Source organism: Peromyscus leucopus, chromosome 11 (genome assembly GCF_004664715.2).
Source record: "Peromyscus leucopus breed LL Stock chromosome 11, UCI_PerLeu_2.1, whole genome shotgun sequence".
Taxonomy (NCBI): domain Eukaryota; kingdom Metazoa; phylum Chordata; class Mammalia; order Rodentia; family Cricetidae; genus Peromyscus; species Peromyscus leucopus.
This window is the reverse complement of record NC_051072.1, coordinates 19,745,625-19,772,971: the sequence shown is the minus strand read 5'-3', so window position 1 is coordinate 19,772,971 and position 27,347 is coordinate 19,745,625. Positions and strand designations below refer to the sequence as shown.

At 41.8% G+C, this 27,347-nt stretch overlaps 2 protein-coding genes across 7 annotated transcripts in view; one reads left to right on the top strand and one right to left on the bottom strand.

The window, feature by feature from the left end:
• Cdh6 (cadherin 6) overlaps window positions 1-27,347 on the bottom strand; it is a 137,534-nt gene that overhangs the window by 39,853 nt on the left and 70,334 nt on the right. For 4 of the 6 annotated variants that reach the window (XM_037209376.1, XM_028884391.2, XM_028884397.2 and 1 more), the window contains one exon: window positions 20,309-20,672. In XM_037209376.1, coding sequence (XP_037065271.1) covers window positions 20,309-20,536 — 228 coding nt within the window. In that variant the 5' untranslated portion in view covers window positions 20,537-20,672. Of the gene's footprint in view, window positions 1-20,308; window positions 20,673-20,865; window positions 20,919-27,347 lie in introns of those variants that run through there. The other 2 variants (XM_028884396.2, XM_037209377.1) reach the window with 2 other exon arrangements.
• LOC114703558 (glyceraldehyde-3-phosphate dehydrogenase-like) lies at window positions 21,513-22,088 on the top strand. Its single transcript, XM_037209582.1, has one exon. The coding sequence runs from the start codon at window positions 21,513-21,515 to the stop codon at window positions 21,888-21,890; it is 378 nt and encodes a 125-aa protein (XP_037065477.1). The 3' UTR covers window positions 21,891-22,088.

Here is a 27,347-nt window from a genome sequence, read left to right as displayed (position 1 = left end):
AGATTTTATGTTAGAAAGAAATTGAACCCTGAAGGATGGCAAGCCATAAAAATTGATTCCATTTTAGTGATTATAGGGTTGGGTAAATAAAAAATATGTGAAGAATTTTCCTATCATATATTTTGCTACATGAGTGTTAATGACTTTGCATGAGTTAGCTCATTTCCATCTGATAATTATTTCACAGATGACATGTATAATTGTGGCAGGGTGCTAATTGTTCTTCAAACTCCAGCTAACTTTGCATTTCTGGAACAAACTGCCTGAGATAAGCTTATCAAGAGGGAGGGTTGATTTTTGGCCCACGGTTTCATATGGTTCAGTCCATAATTGCTTTGCTCTATTGCTTTGAATCTGTGGCAAGCAGGCAGAGGAAGCTGCTTGCTTCCTAGCTGTCAGGAAGCAAAAAAAGGATGAAGGGAAAGAGTTCTTCCAATGGAGGCTGGCTGCCAACAACAATCCGAGTTATTTAAACTATACCTCGTTTCATCAAGACTCTACCCCCAGGCAGGCCACCCAGCTTTTAACCAAGTGTCCCACCTTTTGTGTGTGGTGGGATGCCATCTACAAACATTCCTGGCTATCCTGGGATGCCCATGGACTGCGCTGCTGGTCAGACAGCATGGCTTTAACACTGGGCTCTTGGGAGACAGTCGCAGTCCCAACCATAGTGCCTCCCTCTGGTTCTTCCCGAGTTAGTAGTTCTGGCTGGCACATGGCTGGCTAGCCTTTGATCACCTTTCCATGGTGTAATACATGAGTATGTAATTGTCAGTACCTACTGCTTAACAGGAACTGCCTTATTATAGAATGTTCCTCCCAGGTTGAACCTGGTTTCCTGAGGGCTGATGAGGACAGAGCCCGAGGGGATAGCAGAACACAAAGGGGTGGGACCCGGGGTTTTGGAGTCACCTCTTACCTGATCAGTATCTAATATGGTAATATGACATAGAAAAGTGCCTTAACTTTAGCCGTGGAACTTCTGCTTTTTCAAAAAAAAAAAAAATCTGCTGCTGTTACAGTGATTCTTTAAATTTTTCTCACTGGCTCTCAAAGTGGGCAGGAGTATGACCTGGGACCTATCTAGGAGCACAGATTTCCTGGCTAGAATCAGGAACTCAGGATGGACCCCCAGCAACTTGTGTTTTAAGAAGCCCTCTAATGGATCCTCTCAAGAAAAAGATTTATTTTTACTTTTAATGGTATTTATGTGTGTGCATCTGTGTATGAGTATGTGCATGTGTGTGCATCTGTGTGTGAGTATGTGCATGTGTGTGCATCTGTGTGTATGTGCATGTGTGTGCATCTGTGTGTGAGTGTGTGCGTGTGTGTGCATCTGTGTATGAGTATGTGTGTGCGTGTGTGTGTGTGTGTGTGTGTGTGTGTGTGTGTGCATCTGTGGGTGAGTATGTGCATGTGTGTGCTGGTGCCTGAGGAAGCCAGAAGAGAGTGCCAGGTTCCTCGAAATTGAAATTATAGGCAGTTGTCTCAGAATTGAAATTGCAGGCAGTTGTGAGCTGTCCATTGTGGGTGCTGGGACTGGAACTCAGGAGAGCTATCTCTCTGCTTTTGTTTATTCTTTTTAATCTTCCTTGTACATAGTGACCAAGAAACATTTCTGATTATGATCAGTGTAACATGCTAAAATGCAGGCTAGTTAGACTTTTGTAAAGTTGTCCAGAATTCTTTGTTAGGTCATATATATATTCCATATGAGAGTTTTTATGTGTTGCATAAAAACTTTACATATACAGAACTTTAAAACAGACAGAGATTTTAAAACAGACAAATTTGTCATTATATTCATTAACCTCAAACAGGATTTTTCACTATGCACCCAGGTTGGTGTTCATTCAGATAAAATTGGAGGGAAAAGGTACTTGAAGACTGAAAATCAAAAGTTAAACAAACATATACAGAGATGATTACTTTAGGCAAATGCTGTATTTATTTCTATGCCCCACTTTGAAAATATTTCTTTTTTTTTTTTTTTTTTTTTTTTTTTTGGTTTTTCGAGACAGGGTTTCTCTGTGTAGCTTTGCGCCTTTCCTGGAACTCACTTGGTAGCCCAGGCTGGCCTCGAACTCACAGAGATCTGCCTGCCTCTGCCTCCCAAGTGCTGGGATTAAAGGCGTGTGCCACCACGCCCGGCTTGAAAATATTTCTAAAACTAGGTGAGGACAGCTCTGTTTTTGTTGAACTGTCTAGTGAAATCTGTGCCTGCTTGTCTGTATTTGAGTAGATGCTGTACATTTTACGAGGAGGGATAGAAGCCCTCTAAGTACCACTGATGACCACTGAGGTCTGAACTCTTGTCTTAAGCAGTATAATCACAATGGTTGAAAGGGTGAACTGCATGAAAGAAAGCAATGGGTGTAATTCACGCTATGGACTCAATTTGCAACCTTGGGAAACAGTCAATTTCTCGAAGACTATTCCTTCATTCATGATAGGAATAATAATGGTATTTCATTCACAAGTAGGTCGCTCTGAAAATTACTAAAATACTGTGTGCAAATGTTTCATGAAGGATCTACCTTTGGTAAGTTACTACTGTGTTTATAAATAAGAAGGACTCAGAAGGTGGATTTTTGAAAATGGAAAGATGTGGGTTTGAACTTTGACTCTCCCATTAATTAGCAAATTAATTAAGCCATGCTAGACTCTATCTGTCCCCTCCAACACAGTTTTCATAATAATTGACTTTGCCAGCTATTCTTCCCCTAATGGGCCCTTAAATGCTGGGGGCTTTGGGCTTGTGTCTCAGGTCCTTTCCTTCCATATTTCATGGATTATCTCTAAGTGAGGTCACCTTTTGTTGTTGTTGTTGTTGTTTCATGTGTGCAGCTATTACCCATGAGCCACTGTTATCAATGCCCAGGGTGTCTGACCATTTCCTCGAGACGTATTTCAAGGATGAGATGATTTCAAGAATGTTATCTGCCTCCTTGGCAAGTCTCTTAGCCCACTCATACTCGGTACATCCCAACTGACCTCATCACCAATCCCACAAATACGTTCCCACTCCTGTGTGTCTCATATCTGTAAGGACCACCAGGAGGTCATCCTGGAATGCACTCAACACTAACTCTGCTGTCTGCCTACCTCTTGCATATATCTTGACTCACTTAATTATTTTCTGTTTCCACCACCATTTCTCTTTGATATATTTTTGCCCTCCAAACACACACACACACACACACACACACACACACACACACACACACACACACACGATTTCCTCTCTATTTTCCTGTCATTAGACCAGCTTTACAATCACATCAACATGGAAGACATCACTATTCTACTTCAGTTCTTCAGCGTCTTCTGTTTCCTTGGGACAAAGCCCTTTACATGGTGGCTTCCGCTTTCCTCTTTACATGGCGGCTTTCACTCTCCTCTTTACCTGGTGGCTTTTGCTCTCCTCTCATCAGCTTCATTTACCACCATTCTCTCTGAACAAGGCGTTTTCTTACCACACTTTACTTCATGTGGTTTTTGAGAACACATTTGTCTCTTTCATAGCTAAGTCTTTCCAGTCTCTCTTGGCAGAAATCCATTTCAGACTCTCACCTGGTTAATCCAACTCACGTGCCAGGACTGCCTAACCTTCTCTTTCCAGGGAAGCCTTCCTTATGTTGCTAGTCTAGGATTCTCCTCCTATGTACTCTCGACATATTTCCCACCGAACTATCAGCATATTCTTTTTTTTTTTTTTAAAAATGACTCATTTTATAATTGTTTTCTTAACTAGATCAGATATCAGGGAAGAAAGCATGAAATCTGTCTGGTTCCTTCACTTCAGTAGTCTCAGGACCCAACGTACTAGCACATAGATCCTCAATAAGTAATGGATGCAAATGACAAATGAGTGAATGTTGGAAAGGTCATCTTGGATTAGACTTCGATGATGAATGGAGGTTCTGGCACGTGGCAGACAGTCAACAAATCTTAGTGTCCCCATCTGATTTCTTCTTGACTTTAGGAGAACTCTGGATATCAAGAATATGCGCACATTCCCAAAGTCGCCCGATAATTCAGCAGTCACTATTACACACCAGACATGTGGTCTGATCTTAGCAATCCAAAGGAATAATTCAAGATGTTGCCTTGGATCTGAATAGTTTCCTTCAATAATCAATTAAACCTCAGTAAAATACCAAATAAAACAGAGCAATAAAAACTAACTTGCTTTATATTTATTGACAGGTGCAGAGCAGTTACAGATGCATTGAGGTCACTGATCATGATAAATAGATTTGGTGTTGCTCAGAGGTCACCTATCAGTGGTGAAGAAGCAGCCCTATTTAGCGAGTGTTACCCTGTTATAGAAGGAAATAGAAAGTTCTCCAATTCACAGAGACATTGCTCCATCATAAACTAATTTAATACTGTCAACCTAGACTATTTTAAAACATTCATTGGCCTAGAGGCTTACATCAGGCAATACACAAAACCATCTCATACATGTCTTTTATAAACTTGCAATTTAGGCTTGGGAACACTGACTCATAGGTAAAAGACAGGGAATAAAAGCAGAAATAAGACACTTGAGTCCCACTATTATTAGTGAGGAATGACGAGGTAACAGAGAACCTATTAATAGGTAGTGTGGAACCAGAGAACGCGTAAAACCTTTGATGGCTTAGGAAGGCTTCTTGGAGAAGCTTAGGTTACTGATGGGAAGAAAATGACTTCACTATCATGTGAGTGCGTGGCATGGTTTTAGGGCTGAGTGTGGGAGAAAACCAGAGGCGGCTTGGCATCTGTGCCTAGGGTAATAAAACCCATAAAGTCAGCAAAAATAGCAACACTCCTTCTCTTGTGTTTCATGATCACATTCTTTCTCATAGCACTCAGATGTACAAGGGATGTGGCATCTTTATTATTATTTTTTTATACCTTATCCCTCAAGTGCTAGTGCCATTGAATACTAGGAACTCAATATAGGTTGAACATTGAGTCAAAAACTTGGTGCAATACAATAACGTCTGCCTGATTCAATAGTATAGTCTCATTGGACACCTGTTTTAGGTAAATTCCTGGCTTTTGGCTTTCTTTCTTCTAGTTCTTTAAAACATTTCTTTGGAAAGTATTTAAGTTTGTTTTATGTGTATGAGTGTTTTGTTGGCATGTGTATATGTGCATTACATGTGTGCCTAGGGCTGCTGAGGGGCAGAAGAGGGCACCTAACCCCCCGGAGCTGGAGTTACAGACCACTGTGAACTGCCCCACAAGGATACCTAAGCTTGGGTCCTCTAGAAGGGCAGCTAGCATTCTTAATCACTGAGACACCGCTGCAGCTCCCAGGTTTACCTTTTGATATGTAAAACATTCTCTGAGAGAATCTAGAAAATTCTTAATTTTTTTTTTAATTTTTCTGACAAAACTTAGGATGGAGCTGCCTGACTATCCTGTTTCTTTTCTGTTATATCATATTCCCTTCCTGACCTGAAAAAATGTGTTTCCTATATAATTTAAATAATAGAATTAGCTTTCATGACAGTGGAAATAGTTTGCCTTTGAAGCATTACCTGATATGATTCATGTTTTGCAATTGTTCTGACTGCATTTTGGGAAAATGATATTAAGTTCATACTATAGTGGTTCTCTTGGGGGTATTGCTAACATTTTTCTCTTGTGAAACTTTACATTCAGTTATATGGACATTCACTGAGGACATCACTGTGTCCAGCTGTTTTAAGTGTTGAGTTGCAAAAATCGACTTTCTTGTTCCTCAAATCAACAACACTATTGTCTTTTTGCTTTCTATAACAAAATGTTTGGGGTGCCGTACTGTCTTTAAAGGATGCTTAATAGTGCATCCTTGGTTATTACCCCAGTCCTCCAGTAGCACCTTCTCAAGTCATGACAACCAAAAATGTCTGCAGATACCTAACCAAATGTTCCACAGAAGCATAAAACTGAGACTATCTATCTATCTATCTATCTATCTATCTATCTATCACCTGTCATCTATCTAATCTATATCTATCAATCTATCTACTCAACTATCCTATCTTATCTATCTTACCTATCTACTTACCTTAACCTACTGCTCTTTCATCTATTAATCTATTGTTCCATTCTCTCATCTATCCTTCCATCAATCTATCATCTATTGTCATCTATAGATCTATCTATCTGTCTGTCCGTCTTTCTATCTTCCCAAATTTCTTCTCAATGTATACCTTGTAAATGTCAGTACAGTTAAACAACAGAGTAAGGGGCTGCGTTGACTGAGGTTCCGCATGACCCCACCCAATTCAATCTTTTGTCTTCTGTTAGATTTAATAACCACGAGAATATGTCTTGTGTTATGTGAAAGAGAATTTCTGACGAAGTGCTAAAAGCAAAAGAATTTTAAGTCAAGGCAGGAGAAATTTATTAATTCCCTTGACATTTATCTTTTACACCCAATACCTTGAATTTAACGTCAAAAGAACCAAGCAATTTTAAATGAACAAAACTTTCGTGTTATAATAGTTAGGGTAGACAGGAAATTGGTCTTCCTTGTCCTAATTCCCAGGACCCATACCTGTTGCTCTGCTTAGCAAAAGCACTTTGTGTATGTGATTAAGATAAGGATCTTGACATGAGGGGGGAGGTAGGGGTGAGGGGTGTTATCTTGGATTATCAAGGTGAGCACAGTGTGAGGAAGAGCCCTGTGGAGGAAAGGGAGGAAGGTGAGAGGAAATTTGATGAAGGTAGAGGGGCCTGGCCATGGGTGAATTTGAAGGTGCCAACTGACTGCTGACTTTGGAGATGGAGGAGGGAGCTGTACACAAAGAAATTCAAGGTCCTGAAGTGTCAGGAAAACAGATTCTCTCCTGGACCCTCCAGAAGGTCATTTATTTTTTTCTGTTGGTTTAGAGACAGAGTATCACTTTATAGCCTAGACTGGCTGAGAACCCACTATGTAGCCCAGGCTGGCCTCTGACTCATGGCAATCCTCCTGCTTCAGTTTAGTGAGTGCTGAGATTACAGACGTGAGCTACCATTCCTATCTCCAGAGGAACATCTTTCAGCCATCATTAGTTTAGTCTGGGGAAACCCATTTCAGACTTCTGAACTCTAAGACTGCAAGGTGATACCATTGTACAACTCAAAGTCACTAAGTTTATGATAACTTGTAACAGCAGCAATAAAAACCAAGAAAAGAATTCCCTATTTTTGGAATTCATAGTGCGCTAAACTGTACATAGTCCTTTAAATATCCTAGTGAAGGAAGGTAGAGGCCCGCACCGAACACTTGCCGTGTGTCAGGCATGGCAGGGATCCTTTGGGTGTTATATCATTTAATTCTTGTATTGCTTCCAGGAGATAATCTTTATTTTTTCCTCTCTTTTTCTTTTGGTCCAGAAATGGTAACTGAGGTCAGAGTGGTTAAGAGATTCACTTAGAGTTACAGGGAAAAGCCAGGAATGTTACCAAGACATATGTGCCTGGCTCTGAAGTCTATACTTGTTTTCCTTAGACCATATTGCCAAAGCAGCACCCACAATGACTGTGTGCATTCTGGAGTCATTTAATATCTTAGGCCCCAGGCTAAGTGATTTGTAAATTTTATTGGCATAAATGATACAAACTGTAATAGATGTTATTGTTCATTTGGGATTTATCAATTAAACAAATGCCTGTTTGGTTTATTAACCACATGAAGTTATTTCCCCAAAAAGGCATTGTTTATTGCTTTTTTGCTTGGCTCCTGAAGTCAAGGTCTTTCTTGTCTTGGCAGACTGCGACATTATTCTCGGCTCCTGCTTAGTCTAACATTTTCATTTTCAAAAGCCAGTGGTAAATCATGCTGTGAGCCAGATACCCAGTCAAAAATTGATTTACTAAGGCACTGTACCTCACCAGCTATAATCCTATCTTTTGGCCCCAGAGTATAATCTCTCCAGCCATTTGCCAAATCTAAGGACACATGAGCACACACACACACACACACACACACACACACACACACACACCCTGCCCTCAATTTTTCCTTCTCTCTGACACACATGCCTTATAGGAAAGCATAAATAGATAAAATCCAGATATTTGAAACTAATGGACTTCTCCCAAAATGTATTGTTCTCGAAAGGCACGAAATAAGTTGGATATTATATTCTTTGCCGACCTTGACTTAGTACCTAAAACGCTAAAGCTCTATCTTTATAAAAGCAGCAGTTTGCCAGAGGGAGGGATCATTTCCTCCTCAAATTCATAGCTCTCAAGCATCCTGAATGTGCTCAATAAATGCTGTTTAAATTGAATTTCACAACCTGCTCGTGAAGGCAAGGAGGTATGGGGGGGGGGGGCCCCGCAGTTCTAGGGAGAAAGATTCTGAGCTCTTCCTTGGATTTTCTTGCTTTGGAACGAACTACGAGTCCATAAATGATTAGCAAGCCCTGCCCCCTTCAAGGGCTCTAGCTGTGAAAGATCAGTGAAGATCAACCGGTCCTGTCTGATGGCCACGCTGTCAGCTCTCCTGTCACGCTGGGGTCCTGAATGTGAATGCTTTCTTCTCTGGTCTCAAGCTTCTCAGTTTGTGCTCTTGCTTTGCGTGCCACACAGCGACAACAGTCTTTACTACGCTACCATCTTCCCAACCATGTGAAATGAGCAGAGAGCACTGTATTTGACTCTGTGATATCACGTGGATTCTGGCCTCAGGGTTTGTGTTCTGTTGGCAAAGACCTGTGGTTGCCTGAGATCCCAGCTCCTCACACCTGAAAGGGCTGAATCATTCTCAGTTGAATGAGTGTTGACATGGGGCATTTGGGGAATGCTGGCACACAGGAGAGTTGCCCACCGTCTTCGGAGCCTTGTACCATGAAGGGAATTATTTTCCTTGTTCCACATGTTGCTACGACTTTCCTGAAGTGAAGCTTTGCTCAAAAACAATCCCCATGCCTCCTAACCTGTCAGGGGATGATCTCTCCTGTGTTGCATTCTCTTTTCTGGTCCTTTCCATCTAGCACCGGCCCCTTCTTCAGGTGTTACTTGATGGTTGGCGCCGCCGTCAAACCCATGGCTGTCACATCACCGTTTTACAGCTCAAGCAACTAATAGCTAGCTAGACCCTTGACAAGGCTAAAAGTGAAGAAAGTACTGCCACTCAACGTCACTGACATCATTTAATTTTCTTGGTTTGATTTAAAAACTCTTTTACTGTAAAAGGCAGGTGGAGAGGCAATCACCAAGATCATAGCTTTAATCCAATGTGAATAGCTGGCTCCCCTTCCCCCTTTATATAGTGCATGGTTGGAAGAATAGCTAGAACATGCAGGATACGAGCATGTTAGGAGTGACATGCTTTATCCGGTTTCTAGAGGGGAGGTTAGCTCTCTACAGCATATATCAGCTGTCGTTTCTCATCTACACTGTCATTGCCGCCATCACCACCACCACCACCTCTACCACAACCATCACCACCACCTCCACCACCACCACACCACCACACCACATCACCACCACCACCACCACCTCCACCACTACCACACCACACCACCATCACCTCCACCACCACCTCTACCACAACCATCACCAACACCTCCACCACCACCACACCACCACACCACACCACATCACCACCACCATTGCCTCCACCACCACCATCACCACCACCACTATTACCTCCACCACCACCATCACCACCACCACCTCCACCACTGACACCATCACCACCACCACTGCCTCCACCACCACCACTGCCTCCACTGCTGCCTCCACCAATCATTGTCATTGCTGCCAAAACCAAACCAAACCAAACCAAACCAAACCAAACCAAACCAAACCAAACCAAACCCACCTACCCTGAGGCTATATTAAGAAAGGAAGTGAGCCAGTTCCTTACATTGTACAACATATATGACATATGTTGATGCTTTAAATCACCGTATTTTAAGGCAAGAGTTTTCTTTTCATGTCTTCCTTTCTACTCTCTTGTAAATTGTACTCACAAGTGGAGGAATGATTTAAGATTGTGACTTCCTAGAAACAATTATTTTTTCCTGTGAGAACTCTAAATATATTGGTGACAAGATGCAGTTGGTGTTAGTCGTGGAGACGTTTTCTGTCCCCGCGCTATCACACTGCTCTCCATAGCTGACATTTTTGGTGAAATATTGCCATCAACATTCTCAGGTCCTGCATGAGTTCTCTGGTAACGGCTCTTGAACTGTCTGCACAACGTAGCTTCTTAGGATTTTGTGTATGTGCATGTGTGCAGGCACGTGCAAGCGTGTGGGTGTGTTCGGGCATGTGGAAGTCATAGGGTAATCTTGAGTGTCATTCCGTGTGTGTGTGTGTGTGTGTGTGTGTGTGTGTGTGTGTGTGATGATGATGATGATGGTGCTCCTACAGAAATGGAGAGCAGGTACGGGAGACTCTCTGCAAGGCCACAGGCCAGCTAGCCTGGCATCCTCGGTAACAAACAAGAGACCCTGTCTTAAGCAAAGTCAACCAAAGGTACCCTCTGAGCTCCACATGTGTGCCACAGCATGCACACACAAGCAAATACAAACACACACACACACACACACACACACACACACACACACACACACACACACACACACGACACTCATAATTTATATATACTTAAGAAATACAATAGGCAGTTTTTATGTACATATCCACTGAATGGTTACTACAACCAAGCTAATTAACATGATTATTACTTCCCATAGTTACTTATCATCTGTGTGTCCATGAATGGAGAACATTAACATACACTCACTGTCCTGCCTATAGAAGTACATGACACAGTATAAGTGACTGTTGCCATGATACTAGACTTTGGCTCTCGCTCCTCCCAGTTCATGTAGGTGATACTATGCTGTGTTATTTGGCTGACTAAATTATTTTGAAGTCTGAGGAAGCATTAGATAGTAAATACATCTAACCAAATTTTTTATGAAGGTCTTTCTATGGAAACTACCTCTGCGTATTCCACATCAGAATAGTATACGTATTTTATGATGCCATCGGAGAAAACTCGCACGCACGCACGCACGCACACACACACACACACACACACACACACACACACACACACACACACACACATGAGTCCTGGGGATCAGAACTCAGATCCCTATACTTTCACAGCAAGGGCTTTACCCCTGAGCAGTCACTTTGGCCCCTCGATATAATTTTTATTTGTCCATTATGCTACACTAAAGCTGGGAAAAATTGGGGAGCAGTTTTTTTTTCAACAAAAATTTAGAATTCCAATCATAGTGCCTCAAAAGAATAAGTACATTTAAGAGAAGCACCAAACCTGTGGGAGGCAGTATTGAGATAACAAGGTGGATTTTTATCTTTGGGGGACATCGTGGTTTAATTCAACTAATATTTGGCTTTCTCCAATACAGAAGTCTGTGCTATGCACTACTGAGAACAGAAAAATTAATAAGCCATTCAGTCAGAGGTTTTGCAGAGTTTACAATGATATAAGTTTCAAAAGTGTAAATTCAATATCTGAAATGAAATTTCAGATTGGCCTGTGACTGAGTAGGGAACAGTACTCCATAAATTTAAGGTCAAAGTTCCTCTTCCACCAGGCATCAATTATTTCGCTCTTAGGAAGGTAAAACATCCAGATAATTAAAAGATTAAATCAACACTAAGTTTTCACAATAAAACTTCAGTTCAGTAATAAGGAGATTATAATATAAAAAACGTTAACTTACATTACTATGCTTCAAGTGTGGAAATCATTTTTGAGGGGGCAGATGCTTTAAACATTTTATAGTAGTAAGGAAGAAGGTCTGGGCATGTTTTAACAGTTCATGACAACTGAAATTATGGAAACTCATAACGAGAGCTAAAATGGATGGATTTTGGACCAAATTATAAATATTCTTATGGGACAAGGTCTACAAGGAGAACCCCATACTGTGGTCAGACTCTTCTTTGGTGCTTTGGGGTCGCTCACTCTACTCTAAGCAGCCCTTCATCCATCCTCTGCAGGTGAGTTCTATAAACTCATTCTTTCTCCAAGTCACTCTTTGGTGGAATCATACTGTGGTTTGTCATTGGTTCCCTGTAAGGTCAAGGTATTTGTTCATTTAAGTCTCCTCAGGCAAAGCATTCACCAAACAAGTTCATGTTGCCATATGTACTTAGCACTCTGGCTCGCTGTTGGCAGGTGGCATCTCTATTGCCTTGTTGCTCTGGTAACGGCTTCGGGTCCATCACAGGACAGCCCTTTGTTTCTCTTGATCGCCTTTGTTTCTCTTTTGTCATGTTTTCCTGTTCTTAGAAGGCAGGCATATTGATTTCCCCTTAAGTCCTTATCAGTAAGTAGGCCATGCCCAGGCCTTTCTAAGCCATTTCTGTGCTAAATTTATTTAATCTTCGCCTCACTAATTTTGTTACTCTTGTCATTTAACAACTGAGAGAATATGGGACCAGAAAGAGGTTAGATATCATGCCCTGTATTGCCACACAGTCAGCGACGCAGCTGGGCTCAAGTACAGTCAGAATACAGCAGTAACGCACACCCTCAAGGGAATGGCTGGAATAGGATGAAGTTGAATGAGCCAAATAGTTCTCTCCTCATCTTTATTTTTAAAATGCTTCAGAGGGGTTTATCTTTTCAACTGCTTCCTTATCTCTAATCAATATTCTCTTTTCTTTTCTTTTCCTTTTGAGGTGTGTGTGGGGGGCGGGGGTTCAGCCTTAAATCCGACAACTAAAGTGGCATTTTGGGGTTTTTTACCAATACTCCCACTAATGCTCTCAAGTCCTTTGAAAGACACCAACTCACCTGCAATAGTTATTGAGACACTTCACTCATATACATACTTTAATCTCCATAACTTTCTCTCTTTACACACACACACACACACACACACACACACACACACACACACACACAACACACACACACACAACACACACACGAAAATATGATGGAAAGAACCTGTATATTCCCTGAAAAGAGTTTTGTTATATGACTTTTTCCATTTTATTCTGGAAAGTCTATAATTTCTACTTTGATTCCCTACACTGGCCTTTGAGAAAACCTGTTACTTTTGTTTATTGATTAAGGGGCAATTAAGGGACTGGAGAGATGGCTCAGCAGATAAGAACATTGGCTGCTCTTAGGACCTCGGTTCAATTCCCAGCACTCACATAGTGGCTCACAACTATCAGTAACTTCAGCTTTGAGGATCTGATGCCCTCTTTTGGCTATCAGGAGTACTGCATGCACATGATAGACATACATGCTGGCAAAATACCCATATGCATAAAAATTAAATAGAAATAAATGAACAACAGTTGCAATTAAAAAAAAACCTTCTATTATGATAACGACAGCATTTCATTTTTAACCTCTTCTTTGGTACCTGATGAAGTTTTGAAGTAACTCTGAAACCTTTACTATATTCATGAGAATTATATTTCACTTATGAAATCTTACAGGAAGATGAAGTTTGCTACCAGCAATCTGCACCTACACAAAAATCATCCTTCTTAAAGTTATGGTGGCATACTGACATCTAAGTATAACCACTCTTGGAGAAAGGCATCAAAAGGGACTCCTCGCCTAAACCTGTTTAGTTTTTGGTAAAAGGCGGTTGGAGTATACCTTTGACCAGAGAACTGGGGCTTCTCTCAATTTACAGTTCCAACTAGCATCCACCCTTGGCTCTTCATGTCAACGGAAGCGAAGGAAACCAGTGTCACAAACCAGTCATTTAAGAATGTACTGACAATGGATTGCACTAGGAATTTGTTATTTGATTTTTGGAAGTGAAACTCACTCGAAATCCTGATTGGGAATTCTGACTTGAAAAGAAATGCAAGCTAAGCTGCTGGCGTTCCGTGTCCTGATATGCTTGTCCAGAGCACAGGGCCCACGGTGTGGCATAGAGGGAACTCGGATGCAAACCCAGTGTTTCCATGTTGTGATAATAGTACCAAGCTAAGGCAACAAATACAGAAACACTTTGCAGTGTTTACAAACAGAGAGCAGAGGATGTGTGTTATGAGCATGGGGTGGAGGTGTCTGTGACTGCCAGTGACCTCCAGCTGCTTAGCTGATGGGCCACACAGGTAAAATAGCTACAGCAGACAGGATCAGAATTCTTAACTCTCTTTTATTCTCCTTGATCCCTTCATTCTGAAGAAGAAATTGAATTCTGCAGGAAGCTCTTGGATTCCCCATCATCAAGGAGCGGAAGTCGGAGGGTTGGGGATTGCCTGGCCATTTCCTTTCTATATGATGCTCAGCCTGCTCCACAGCCAGCACAGCTGAACAGTTGCCTTTGGGTTCATGGTCAAGGTCAGATATTGAAATTTTTCTGCTCTCTACATAAGCTGCCAAGCACAGAGGAGGAGAGTTTAAAAGTCAGAGGACTGCTGCTGCACAGGACAGTTCCTCGGAGTCAATAGCAGATTGAAGCTTTTTACAAATTTTATTACTAATGTGAAATCAGTTGCTGGATAGTGGAAACCCAATGCAGATGACTGCCAATATTGGCAGCTGGGATGTGACCCCATGAAACTTTCGGAAGACCAATCAATGAATGAGTGTATGCAGCCACTCTCTCTTAAATATACTGAGTTGAAATATAAAAATGTTAAATGGCTGAGCATTAAATTTAAATGATGGAGAAGAAAGATGTGCCCAAGGCACTTGCCCTGAGTCAGGGAGAGAAGATTGTCATAGGCCATTGAACCAGAATAGAAGTTTAGAGGTTATCAAGGGAAAGAAAAGACCTTGAAAAAAAAAATCACAGTGACCAGAAAGATCGCTAATTGTGTCTAACCGTAAAAGGCTCACACACTGTACCTATATTAAATATCACTGATGTGTTCTGGAAATGACAGTCAAGACAGAGGGACATGAATTTGGATTTGCAGAGCCCTGTAAAATGCAGTCTTTACAATAGTCTCTGCACTTGGATTTTACCCAGTTAGTTCTGCAGGCGATGCCAAATAGTATGGCATGTTCTTTTATTAATTGTTATTTTTAATTTTTAAATTTATGCTTCAAAATAGGCCGGTGAAGTGATGGACATACGGAAAGGAGGAATAATGTAATCCATTGGTTGTCTCTCAGTGGGTTCTGCCTGCTAGGGTTCTAACACTGTGAGATGGGGGGGGGGGCTGAAAAGCTTGCCTTCTTTGAACCTTGGCTGACCAGTGCATAAAACAACCATGATAAATAGTCACTACGCATTAGTGTGTTGTACACACCAGTCTTAGTCTGTTTTCAGATGCTGTATAGGATATCTGAACCTGGGGGTTTATAAAGAGAGGTTTATTTGGCTTGTAATCCTGGAGGATGGGAAGAATTACAAAACAGACCAGGAGGGATTCTGCATGGCTCTGGTGTGGACCCTGCGGTGTTCAGCTTGCCGTAGAGAGTGGAAGGGCAAGCAGCTGTGGGCGGACGAGGGAGGCAAATGGGGATGGCATTTTATAAGAACCTGCCTTTGTGATTGCTAACTCACTTTCCCATGAGCTACATCAATTCCCTTGTGAGGTTAGAGTTGCTACAACCCAAACCTTTCCTAGAGGACCCCCCCACCCCCCACTCCCACCACACCTCTCAATATTATTCCATCGGCCAACCTTGGCCTGAGTTCTGGTGGGGACAGAAGACAGCAGGGTTCAGTAAAGCAATATTTAAAGTGCTGGGCAGAGAGTCTGGACCAAAGCGATGCTCAGAAAATACCAGCTCTGGTCTCATTTTAATTGGATACTGCTGCTATTTGAAGCAACAAGTGGCCGAACGATGCTCTGAATTGTCCATTGAATTAGTGCCAGGAGGCTTCCCCTCTCTCTGAAAGTGACACTGACATGGGAATGAGAGATGCTGGTGCCTTAAACTATTGATAAAATATTGCTTGGTGTTGACTAAATTTGGACCATATAATTATAGGAACAAATAATTGCTCATCCCTAATTTTAAAGGTGTGTATGGCTGAGGGCGTTTATTTTTATGGGTTGTTAAAACATTACTGTCTAATTACCAGGAGAAGAATGGCTTCTAGAATTGGGTAGACGTTAATTTGAAAGACTCAAGAGACAGCTCTATCAGGACCATTAAAGGCCTCAAATAGAACCTAAAGTTTCATGATACTAAAATACGCAGTGGATCAGTTGTTGTTGGGAACTCTTTCCCCGCCCTCCACCAAGAAAATTCACTGATTTCCCAAAAGGTAACAGAAAATACTTCTAAACGTACACAAGACACTAAACTCCACAAATGCAGACCTCCTGGCATGCTATTAAAAGGAACCATACTTCAGACACTTCTGGCAGTCTATTTCTTGTGGATATCTAACGAAGAGCCCAGAAGATCAAGTGGATGAGGTTTGCCATGGGCTGTGTAGAATAATGTGTGAAGCTTTTGCAGAATGACAGGCCAAATTTGGAGATAAAGAACCAAACCAAACCAAAACCCTCCACAACATTTGTCTTTGATTAGTGAATGCCTCCATCTTCAAAATCTGGCCTCTGACCCAGAATCTGGCCCATTCTCTTCTCACATGAAACCATCGCAGATGGATACCAGCTATGGATAAGGAAATGCTAGATCCCGTGAAGCTGGTCCAGGGGCATGGAGATTTCTAGGAAGGAAGAATCGAAACGCTTTCTTCCCCATTTTCTATTAAGTTTACGTAAGCCAGAAATCATCCAAGTGGATGCTGAAGGAAGTCAAACACACTCCCTTCCCCTCTAACAAAAAGCATGCACTTTGTGTTTTCTGGGTCATCCGGGCCACTTCCCGTTCTCGGTTGTCAAATCTCTAAAGTTTGGACTCTTCGGACTTCTGACTTTTGACCTTTTCGCGTCTACAGGCAATTACCTGGGAGGGCCAGGCAACTCTCCCTCTTCACTGAGTGCTAACTCTCTTTCTTCCTTGAATATGGGGTTCAGACACTCTCACCTTCTCTCGGGGGCTTTGCCTAACCTCAAAGCCTGGCTGCCCCCTTTCCTTTATTTCCCCACAGCCCTTTGTGGATGTGACTTTACCACCGAACTCGATGCTTTTGCTATCATGACTGACAGTTGTGTCCCCTCGGGCTGTGGTTCTGGCAATTGACAACATGTCAGAATCATTAGTACTTAATTAAAAGCCAACTAATTCAGAATCTCCAGGGAGGAGAGACCCGTACAAGGCATCTTTAAAAGTAGCGATTCTCAAACTTTTAGTCTGCAAACTGCTCACCCTGGGGACCTCCTGGAGCACGCACTGAGGCAGACTGGGTGCTGCAGGGCTCTCCTCAGCAAAAGAGAAGGAAAAACATCAAGTCCACACAGCCACTCCTGACCTCAGCCCACCAATCTGCCATTACTAGCTCAAGGTAGTTCACAGGTTTTACAGAAGGTGGCACTCTATTCCTTTTGATGATGTCATACTGAGTGCCAGATTCCTCTTAATGGCTGTGACCAGAAGTGTCTACCGTGCAAACGTCAGGGTAGAAAGGGCAGCTAGGGAGTGGAATCCCATCTGTTTGAGTTGTTCAAAACCATCTAAGTGACTGTGATCAAGAATGACGTAAAAATGTTAGTTTTTGTTAACTTACATGTTTTAGCTTTTCAAAGGGTTACTGAGCTGTTGTTAGAAGAGAAATTCTTACTGAGTCATTTTATTCTAACTATTTACTACACGAGACTATTAGATATTTGTTTCTGCCCAAGGCCAGCCTGAGAAACAGCTCTGTGACCTGAGAGAACTTTGGAATCTCTGCCTTAGCCCAGTGTCTTTTCCTCTAAGGTTTCCAGACACAATTAGTCTAGAATAGTCTCATCAGCTGTCTTTTCTTCCTAGTTAGTTGAAGTTAAAGGTTGTCACACCAAAGGTCCATCCTGCTTCTCCCCTTCTTTTACTTCTCTTTTGGAGTTTTTTTTGGGGGGGTGGGGTGGGGTGGGGTCAGGAGCTAGAGTGGGATTGACCCTGGGACCTTGACATGTTAGGCAAGCGTTCTACCACTGAGTTACCTCCCCAGCTTTTCCTCTTTCTTTCTGTAAAATTTCTTCTTATTTTCTTCTACTTTTCATTAGAATAAGAAACCATGTGTCGGTTGGTATCACATTACTGCAGATAGACTTGGGAAGCCGCCATGTCAACAGTTCGAGAACAACGACTCTTAGGTCCCTGGCAGCAGCACTGGCTGGAAGGACTTCAGTTTTTACCTTTGGTATTTTTCCTCTCTAGCTAATATTCCCTTGAGTGCTATGACTTCAAGGAGGAGCAGGGGCCAACAGAAAAGGGCAGAAGACAGTGACGGGTGAGGAAGGGATCTTGTATTTTGCTGCCAATAGACATCTAGATCCAATGAGTGTGGGGAAAGCCATGGTTGTGAAGGGATTTCACCATTAATTGCCACGCTTTTTTTGGCCACTGAGATTTGCTAGTGACCTTATTTTGCTTTTTGCAATGTGATAACACCTAACGTTCAACTTCATTATACATAGACTTAGTAGGGCAAGGAAATTAAGGTTTCCAACAATTTTAGAAACTTTAAGCACATACTGTCTTGGCCAATAGAGACCATCTCACTGGTGCTCCCCTGGAACTCCAGCGCGGGGGGGGGGGGGGGGTTCAGCTGTCCGCACTTCCCAGGCGAAAAAAGCAAAGCCTGGAAGGCTCATTTACCCATTCAGGGTCATGGCAACTGGCAGTTGAGTGACGCAGCTTTGGCCATGTACGTCCATAGCTTGTAGCTTTCCTCCATGGCTGTTTTCCCTATCACAATTATAGCTGTAAAACACATTCGTGTGCATTTTTTCCCCTATTGCTGCTGCTACCATCCCGGACGTCAAGAATCTGCGGTATTATCGAAATGAGATGGTATCACAATTTGGGAAGGAAGAAAAAAAAAAAAAAAAAAAAAGCAGGGGAGGGGATTTCAATCATTTTGACAAGGTGCTTTTTAAAGCTTAATCTTCTATGGTAATAATGCTATTTGCATTGTGAAAGTGCTTTAAAGATTAAAAAAAAAAACCCTATTACTCTATGAACACGGTGGCGTCAAGTTGCACAGAGGAAATGAAGTACAAGCAAGGGAACATTCTTTCCTCCTGGTCCCAGCAGGTGTGAGTTGCAAAGCAAATTGGTGACAAGATCCTTGGGGCATCACTGTTGCTGTTCACCAGGTCTCTGGGTATTTTCTCTCTGACTTTATTCCACATTAATAATTCACTGCACTGGAACATTGCCTGGCTACCTCAACCTAAGCCTCCTTCATTGATAGTGGTAAATACTTAAGGAGAATATTTGCTCAGAGTTATTCAGGGATATTTGATCACAGATTGAAATGTGAACATGCAGCCTTAGGAATCTGCAAAATTTATGCTATTTGCATGATACCCTGACGAAGGTGTTTTAAAATCAATCATAGGCAAGGGCACTATATCATCTATATTTTTATGTTCATTCTCAGTTTCAGAGATGTGGGACAATTATTTTCTTATCCATACCACTTAATGAAATGCAGAATCTACAAGCTATGTACTGGCTACCCTGGCTTGTCTTTTACATCTTTGCCCAGGTTAAATTTTCCTCAGTGAGATGGCTGATGACATGAGTAGGTGACACTTCCTTATCGTGACAGTCGAAGGGATGCTGCCTCTCAGAGTGAGTTCCAGGACCTCACTCCTCAATCTACTTTCTAGTCAATAACATGGGCAGACACAGTTACCTAGAAATAGCGCCTTTGTGTAACATGAATCTTTCATCAGCCTTGCTACAGTTACGTCCTAAGAATTTAAGATGCTTAGTTCTGGCCAGTTATCTGGGATAAGACCGACCACTCCCACTTGCAGTAATAGTAACTACTATAGCTAACCTCTGGGGCTGAGTGTGGCCCAGAAAAGGCGACTTCCATTCTGAGAGCCAAGGGTGTAGGGAGAAGCAGAGGTAAGAAATAGTTAAAGTGACTCAGGTTCAGAATGTTTGCTTTCAAAGGGAGAAAAAGGACTTGCTCTCCTCACAGCAAAATCGCTCTATTTCTATTTTTAATAGACCCTACTTTACAGAATAGCTGGACCCCATTTTTCCAGCTAAAGTAAAAAAAAAATTAAAGGATTTATGATAATCCTCTGTGGATGGTTGTGGGCGGCTCGTTTTCCACCGGAGCATTCTCTCTCTCTGTTGCACAGCTAATATTTCTCAGCTTCTTGCTACACTTTCATCCCGCAACTACTCAAGCGAGGAGAAAAAAAGTCTTACCAGATAAGCAACAATTCATACTGTACTGGGGAATAGTTTACTCCCTCCCTGTCTATTTCTTAGCAGTAACTTCTTCAGGCTCTTAAGCTTAGACTGTCAAAGCACCCAAAGGAATCCTACCTTGCCCACATACTGATAATCGGATCCTGTGTATTCCTCCAGGAGGAAGAACTGATTCCACATCCAACTCCTTTTCGAACGGCTCAGCTCATGCCTGCTGTTTGCAGGGAGCTCCAGGGCCCTCTTCTTTGCTGGGAAGCCACTAGTCCTTTTAGATAATGGGCTTGAGAAAGTTGAGTAGGGCTGGCCGACCCAAAAGAGCAGCAAGAAGCACAGGTAAGTTCTCATGCTGATGGCAAGGCAGGTTCTTGAGTCTCTGGGTAGTGAGTTCCCCCTTCCTGCGCGCGTCTCTTTTCACTGCACTGGATCCAGGCTCATTCCTCCTTTCGTCCTTAATGTTCTTTGCTTGGCTCTCAGAAGGTATCTGGAAAGAATAGTAACATATCAAGCGGTTTTAGAGAAGCTTAAAATTCAGTGTTAGAGCAAATAGGCAGGAAAAGGAGCACAGAAATTTGAATAGCAAAATAACAACAAAAAAAGTTGGCTATCAATTTTGAACCGAGGAAAACAGTCTTTTAGGTACACAGGATGCGCCATGCAGAAGGGGAAGCACATACCCAGCAGGAAATGCTCTTTCTGTTTTTCCTTTTATATCTCTTACAAATCCGACTTTAAGTAATAGTTCAACACACCACGATGGATCATTTCACTACTCATTTGCTTTGGAATATGTGGGCTGAGATCTGGTTAGAAGCAACGACTTTGTGTTTCTGATTCTATTTGCATATTTATCTCCACGAGCAAGTCCAAGGCAAAGAATACCATAGACAATTTAAATTCAATTGAAAGTGGATCATTTTGAAATTTCACTGGAATATACTGAGCACCTGTGATGTGCCAGGCATGAGTCGAGGCAGAACTCTCTCTGCAGACTCTTGGCTGAAGAGATGTGCTATGATGGATCAGCCGGGTCAAATAAGGTTGGAAAACACCATACGCCATCTCTTCAAAATGCAGATTTGCAGAGGGAAGTTTCTGAAGTGATATATTTTTTTTTTACAATGGTGTTAGTAAGCTTGTATTTAATCCCAAAGCTTTGCAAACTTGACCCTCCCTTCCCCCTCCACCCATGAGACCTATTTACACTATAAAAAATATATAGAATTTATATTTAAGAACCCTGTAATGTACTTTATGTTGGTAAATTGTCATATGCTGTCTGAGCTCATTGAGAAATGGGCTTTAGAAATTTAGTTGTCTCAGAATGTCACTGGAGAGCTCTTGTCTGGGGATAGGCTGCTCCCTTAACGCCGTGGCAGGGAGGAAAGAAACCAGAAAAGCAGCCCCCAATGTGTCCATCCTGGATCTGACATGCCGCCTGCAGAAACCTGCCAAGTATGACGACATCAAGAAGGTGGTGAAGCAGGCGTCGGAGGGCCCACTAAAGGGCATCCTGGGCTACACTGAGGACCAGGTTGTTTCCTGCGACTTTAACAGTGACCCCCACTCTTCCAACTTCGATGCTGGGGCTGGCATTGCTCTCAATGACAACTTTGTGAAGCTCATTTCCTGGTATGACAATGAATTTGGCGACAGCAACAGGGTGGTGGACCTCATGGCCTCCATGGCCTCCAAGGAGTAAGAAGCCCGCCCTGGACCACCCACCCCAGCAAGGACAGCAAGAGAGACCCTCGGCTGCTGAGCAGTTACTGCCCCATCTCAGCCCCCAATACTGAGCATCTCCCTCACAGTTTCCATCCCAGACCCCCAGAACAACAGGAGGGGCTTAGGGAGCCCTACTCTCTTGAACACCATCAATAAAATTCACTGCACCCAAAAACAAAAACAAACAAACAAACAAACAAAAAACCAAAAACCAAAACCAAAACAAAAAACATTTTGTCTTAGAGAAAGGCAAGCCATTTCCACCTGAGGTGACTATTGTCTGTCCCATGCCAGGAAAATGCCTACAGTGGAAACAGGAAGTTGGACGTTGAGCCATGGGAAGCTCATCCATGGAGAGAAAGCTCAATTGGAACTCCAGCTGATTGCCTCAACATCTCCAATCTTTTTTTTTTTTTTTCTGGATTTTACAAACCATGATTTGATGGTCTTGCATTTGTTTTCTCCATCAGGCTACTCAAGTCATCTTTGCTGGATGCTGTGAGTTCCTGATTTGATGATGCTTTGATTTCTATCTGCTCTTTCTACCTAACAAGTACTTGCTGTTTATCATTTTACTTCTGTTTGTGATATACTTAGGGAACTCTCTCATTTGAAACCAAAAGGATAGCTATGGTAGATCATCTTCCATACAGAATAAACTTGTAAGAAATAAGTAATATTTCAACTTCCTTAGGAAATCCTTGAATTGGATCTCTAAATTTCACTTGCATTATCAGCACTCAAATTGTTCAAATAGTTTTGATTTTCACAAATGCATTAAACATATCCCAGTATCACAGCAAGGACCACTGACTGTGAAATTTTCAGAAAAGTCAACTATTAAACAATGTGGATAATTATTTTCCATGGCAATTATTAATTTTCAAGAACGCAACCTATTATTTAAAAAATCGTGGAGCCAGACTCTTGGCAAAGATGTCCAGTTTGATTCAATGGCGTATGCAATTAAAGTCAGACATGCCACATCTCCTCCCTACACTCTGCTTCTGCCTCGGCCTCCAAAGGGTGCTGGCATTACAGTCCTGCCCCACCACAACTGGCCTACATTCCTTGAAAAAAAGAATCCAATGAATCCAACAGATAACACATTTATCACACTATTCAAATATTTTCTTGAATAATGCACCAATAACTACAAGAACTTGGTGATGAGAACATGATGGTTTTTGGGTGGGAGCATCCTCTTTAAACTAGACAGATAAACATCATCGGTAATTGGTCCAGTATTTTCATTTCCACTTGACCCCTGCTATCCTATCACACAAATGTATATAGCTGACAAGGATTTTAACTTTGTGTTGTTGTTTTCTTCACCCCAGCCTTGAGTAATTATAGACATTTAACACGGTACTGAAAGCAATTCTGTTGGGAGGGAGGAAAATTATTTCATCATATTCAGCATTTTCAAACCTTTATTTGGTTATTATGCATCTTCTTGACAGCAGGCTGGGGAAGTTGAAAGGTCCACAGGTGACAGAGTTTGCACTGTGACTATTAGTCAAGTTGGAGAAATGTCAGGCCACAGTACGCTCCTCAGGCCTTCGCCTCAGCACAGGTGTGGATTGGCCGGCCGAGGATCCGTTAGGCAGGGAAGATTCTTCCTCCTCTTCTTGGTTGGAGCAGGGAAGGGACTGAGAGAGCATGTGGAGAAAAGCTCTCCAGAGATGCTTATTCATTTTTAGAAATAGAGATTACGCTGAGGTTGATTCGGTGAAAATTACATTTTTCTTAATTTCCCACATTCGCCATTATTTGCGAAGACAAATCCTGCAGTGAAGAATTACTGCTCTGCTCTGTGTGTGCCCCGTGGTGCTGGCAGGAGAGAGGGCTGGAGAGAATGGAGGTGTCAGCTGCTGAAAGCTGACTCCTAAAGGCCATTTTAAAGAAAAATTCATCCCTGTGGGCGTTGTATGCAAACTCTACAAGCTGTTGCCACTTGAATATTAAATATTAGTTCTTTTTTAATACCACAGACACCAAAATGTCAAGTATTTCATTTTTTTCCCTTAGTTAGTAATGAGCTTTTAAAGCAATGCAAATTTAAGCAGTTTCCATGTGCACTGTAATGTTAGTATTGCTATAATCCAGCTCTTGTATCAATCTGACAGGCTGAGACCTAATGAAAAACTCAATATGCAAAAGAGAATGACAACTATCTGCTCATATTTGATGTTAGTTTTTTAGAAGGGTATATTTCTATGTAATTTAATCCCTATGAATCTGGAAAAACTGCCTAATTGCATTTGACCACAGTTTTTTTTTTTTTTTTTTTTTCCTTTTGTTGGCGGGGTTATTTTAGTATCTACTCCAGAGAGGGGCGGTTATTTTAGTATCTACTCCAGAGAGGGGCAGTTTCAGGAGTAAATGAGTCACTATGTGCAAAGAACCTGAAATGGTTCCTGCCACTTAAAAATGTATTGCTAAATACTAGCTATTATTATTCTTGTTAATACCATTTGTATTGCAACCACAGATCCAAATATAACACAGTGGGAGAGTCTGAGGATGGTCAAGTCCCTCTTAGGACTAACTGTTTTTGCATTAGCCAGAAAACACCTCCAAGCAAGTCAGATTCTTTCAAAGTTCAAGAATCGAAGCCCTTTAGGAACGGGGTAGACCCATTTGCTAATTGTTTACTTTCGTGTGGCATTCAGTTCAGTTCTGACAGTTAAGAGTGTGGAAAAGGGGGCTGGAGAGATGGCTCAGTGGTTAAGAGCACTGACTGCTCTTGCAGGGGACCCGGGTTCAATTCTCAGCACCCACGTGGCAGCTCACAAACTGTCTCTAACTCCAAGATCTGATACCCTTACACAGACAGACACACACGCAGGCAAAATACCAATGCAAGTGAAATAAAAGTAAATAAATTATTTAAAAAAATAAAAAAAAAATAAAAAAGAGTGTGGAAAAGGAAAGCAGACATCCCCTATCTCTGTGGCTGCTGCTCACTGAAAGAAGGGCACATGGACAAAAGTCCTAAAGGAGCCACACGTAGTTCATAGAATGTATGTGTTTTTCTTCCTGTCCATCTTACAATGTTAAGATTACAAAGAAATCTTTACTTTATTCAGGTGTGAAAAATACCAGGGCCAGCTTCCACTTAGTTTTGCCTTTGTCCAAATGGTCCTGGTAATCAGCATGCTGACACGATTCTCATTGTAGTGTTAGATAAGAAGTTGATATAACTAGGACAATTGCTATTTACATTTTAGACTTTGCCTAATCCAAAATTATGAAGTGGGAAACAATTGAACATACTCCAAACACATGTCTTTTACTGTCTAACAGCGATAATGACAGCAACCCCCTCTCTGGGGTTCCAGATGTTGAAGGTCAGGGAGTCGGGCAAAGAAGTGCTGGGAACCATGAGAACTTCCAGGAGTGTGGGGAGCTGGGCATCCCTGAGCAGTGGAGACAGGAGAGAAGCACGGGGCAAACACTAACGGATGTGAGGCTCACCCTGTAGTCTCCCGAAGTCAGCTGGAAAGACGAAGAACGGAGGGCATGCACTCATGCTGGATTTTAAAATTGTGGGCACGGTGCTCAATCAGGAAAGAGCCAGAAGATAGATGGTGGGAGGGGGAGGTTGAGGCTGTACCAGTGCGCCACCCTTCCCCCTCCTTGCATGCCTGTTGGCATCAAGAGCAAATCAGCCAGGCGCATAAACAACGCCATAAACACTCAAATTGAAGCGTCTAATCACAGTCGAATGGTAGCTTACGAAGACCCCGACTCTCCTTTGGATTTTCTTTTGGGAGCAAACTTGCTTTTTTCTTAAAGGCAATTGTAATCTCTGAAAGTTGGTTTGTGAAAGTGCTTAATCCAGAGAAACAGTTTGAATCTCGTAGAAGTTTTATGTTAGTGATATGCAGAAGGCAATTAAGATGTTTATGTATAGTAGGGTGAGACCCCCCATAACGTTAGTAATTGCATATACGGAGACTGTATTTGCCCAGAAGACAATAACAACTTTAGTTATCACAAGAATGCTTAGTTAAAGGGGCTGGAGAGATGGCTCAGTCATTAAGAGCACTGTCTACGCTTCCAGGGGACCTAGGTTCATTCCTACCACCCACATGGCAGCTCACAACTGTCTGTAGCTCCAGTTCCAGGAGATCTGACATTCTCACACAGACATACATGCAGACAAAACACCAATGCATGTAAAATAAACACATCATTAAAAATAAAGACTACTTAATCAAGCCCACGTTTTACTCATATATGCCAATTAGAAAGTTGGATTCATTAATTCAGGTTCTACCAATTTCCAATATGAATGACTAATCCAGAACCTGAGTTGATGTTCTCCATTGATTAGCAAAGCAGTTCCTTTAGATTTCAGACTTTAATAATATAAAAACGTTTCATTGGATATGTAGAGTGAGAAGGAGAAATACAAGGTCTTCAAGTTTCCTGGGGCACTTTGGAATCACCTTTCATTCACAAATCATTAATATGCTAATTAGAAAATGTCTCCATTGATTGAATTGCTTCTCCGGTGACTTGTGTTTGCTAACAGTTTGAACGACTTGACTGTATTATCTGGTTTTGATGCTGATTCCATTACACTATTTACAGACAAATAATATTAGATATATCGAAAGCGATATAATTACACTAATGCTTTAAAGTTCAGACTTGGCATACATTTATCTGCCCTAGTGTTGGTGATTAATTCTAATCAGGATAATGTTTCTACACTCTGTCTAGTTTACAAATGAAACCATCACATCCATTGTTTTGTATGTGGGGGTCTTTAGTTGGGTATTGAAAGCACATTCAGTAAAGCAATGCTATGAACTTTCTTTAAGCACTGGCCATAGTAAAAGAATTGAAAAAATTGATGATGAAATTATTTCTTCAGATAAATGATGTTGAATACCTGTATCTGTATGGTAGCACAATATTTTGCTTGAGGCTACCCACAGAAAACGTTGCTTTAAAAATCTACACTAAGTCATCTCAGTCATGAGCATAGCTTTTTAGCCTGTCTGCCATCATTACCTTTGCTTTTCCACTTTATAATTAATGAAGCAGAAAACAGCTGGTTGTTTATAACTACTTCACTTTGTTCCTGCCCCCGTTGCACTCCAGGAGTATGACATTCTTTTTACAATTATCATTTGGGCAGTTTCATACATTAATATAACAAATTTAGTTGTTTTTGCCTCTCATTCCCGCTCATCCCTCTCCCTGTCCTGTTAAAACCCATCTTCTCCCAATAACCCCCTCCTACTTTAATGCCTTTTTTTCTGTGCGATTCACTGACTTGAATTAAGAGTCTCTCGCCTGCCCAAGTGTGAGTGAGAGGTTATTTAGTGGGACAAGGGCTACACCACTGTGTGTGTGTTATGACATCCTTAACTGTCACTATCAATGGTTCCTTAGGGAGGGGAGTGATCTCATGGGC

Bases quoted from the DNA above. Each gene is read 5' to 3' on its own strand.
- LOC114703558 (XM_037209582.1), top strand. From the start codon at position 21,513: ATGTCACTGGAGAGCTCTTGTCTGGGGATAGGCTGCTCCCTTAACGCC.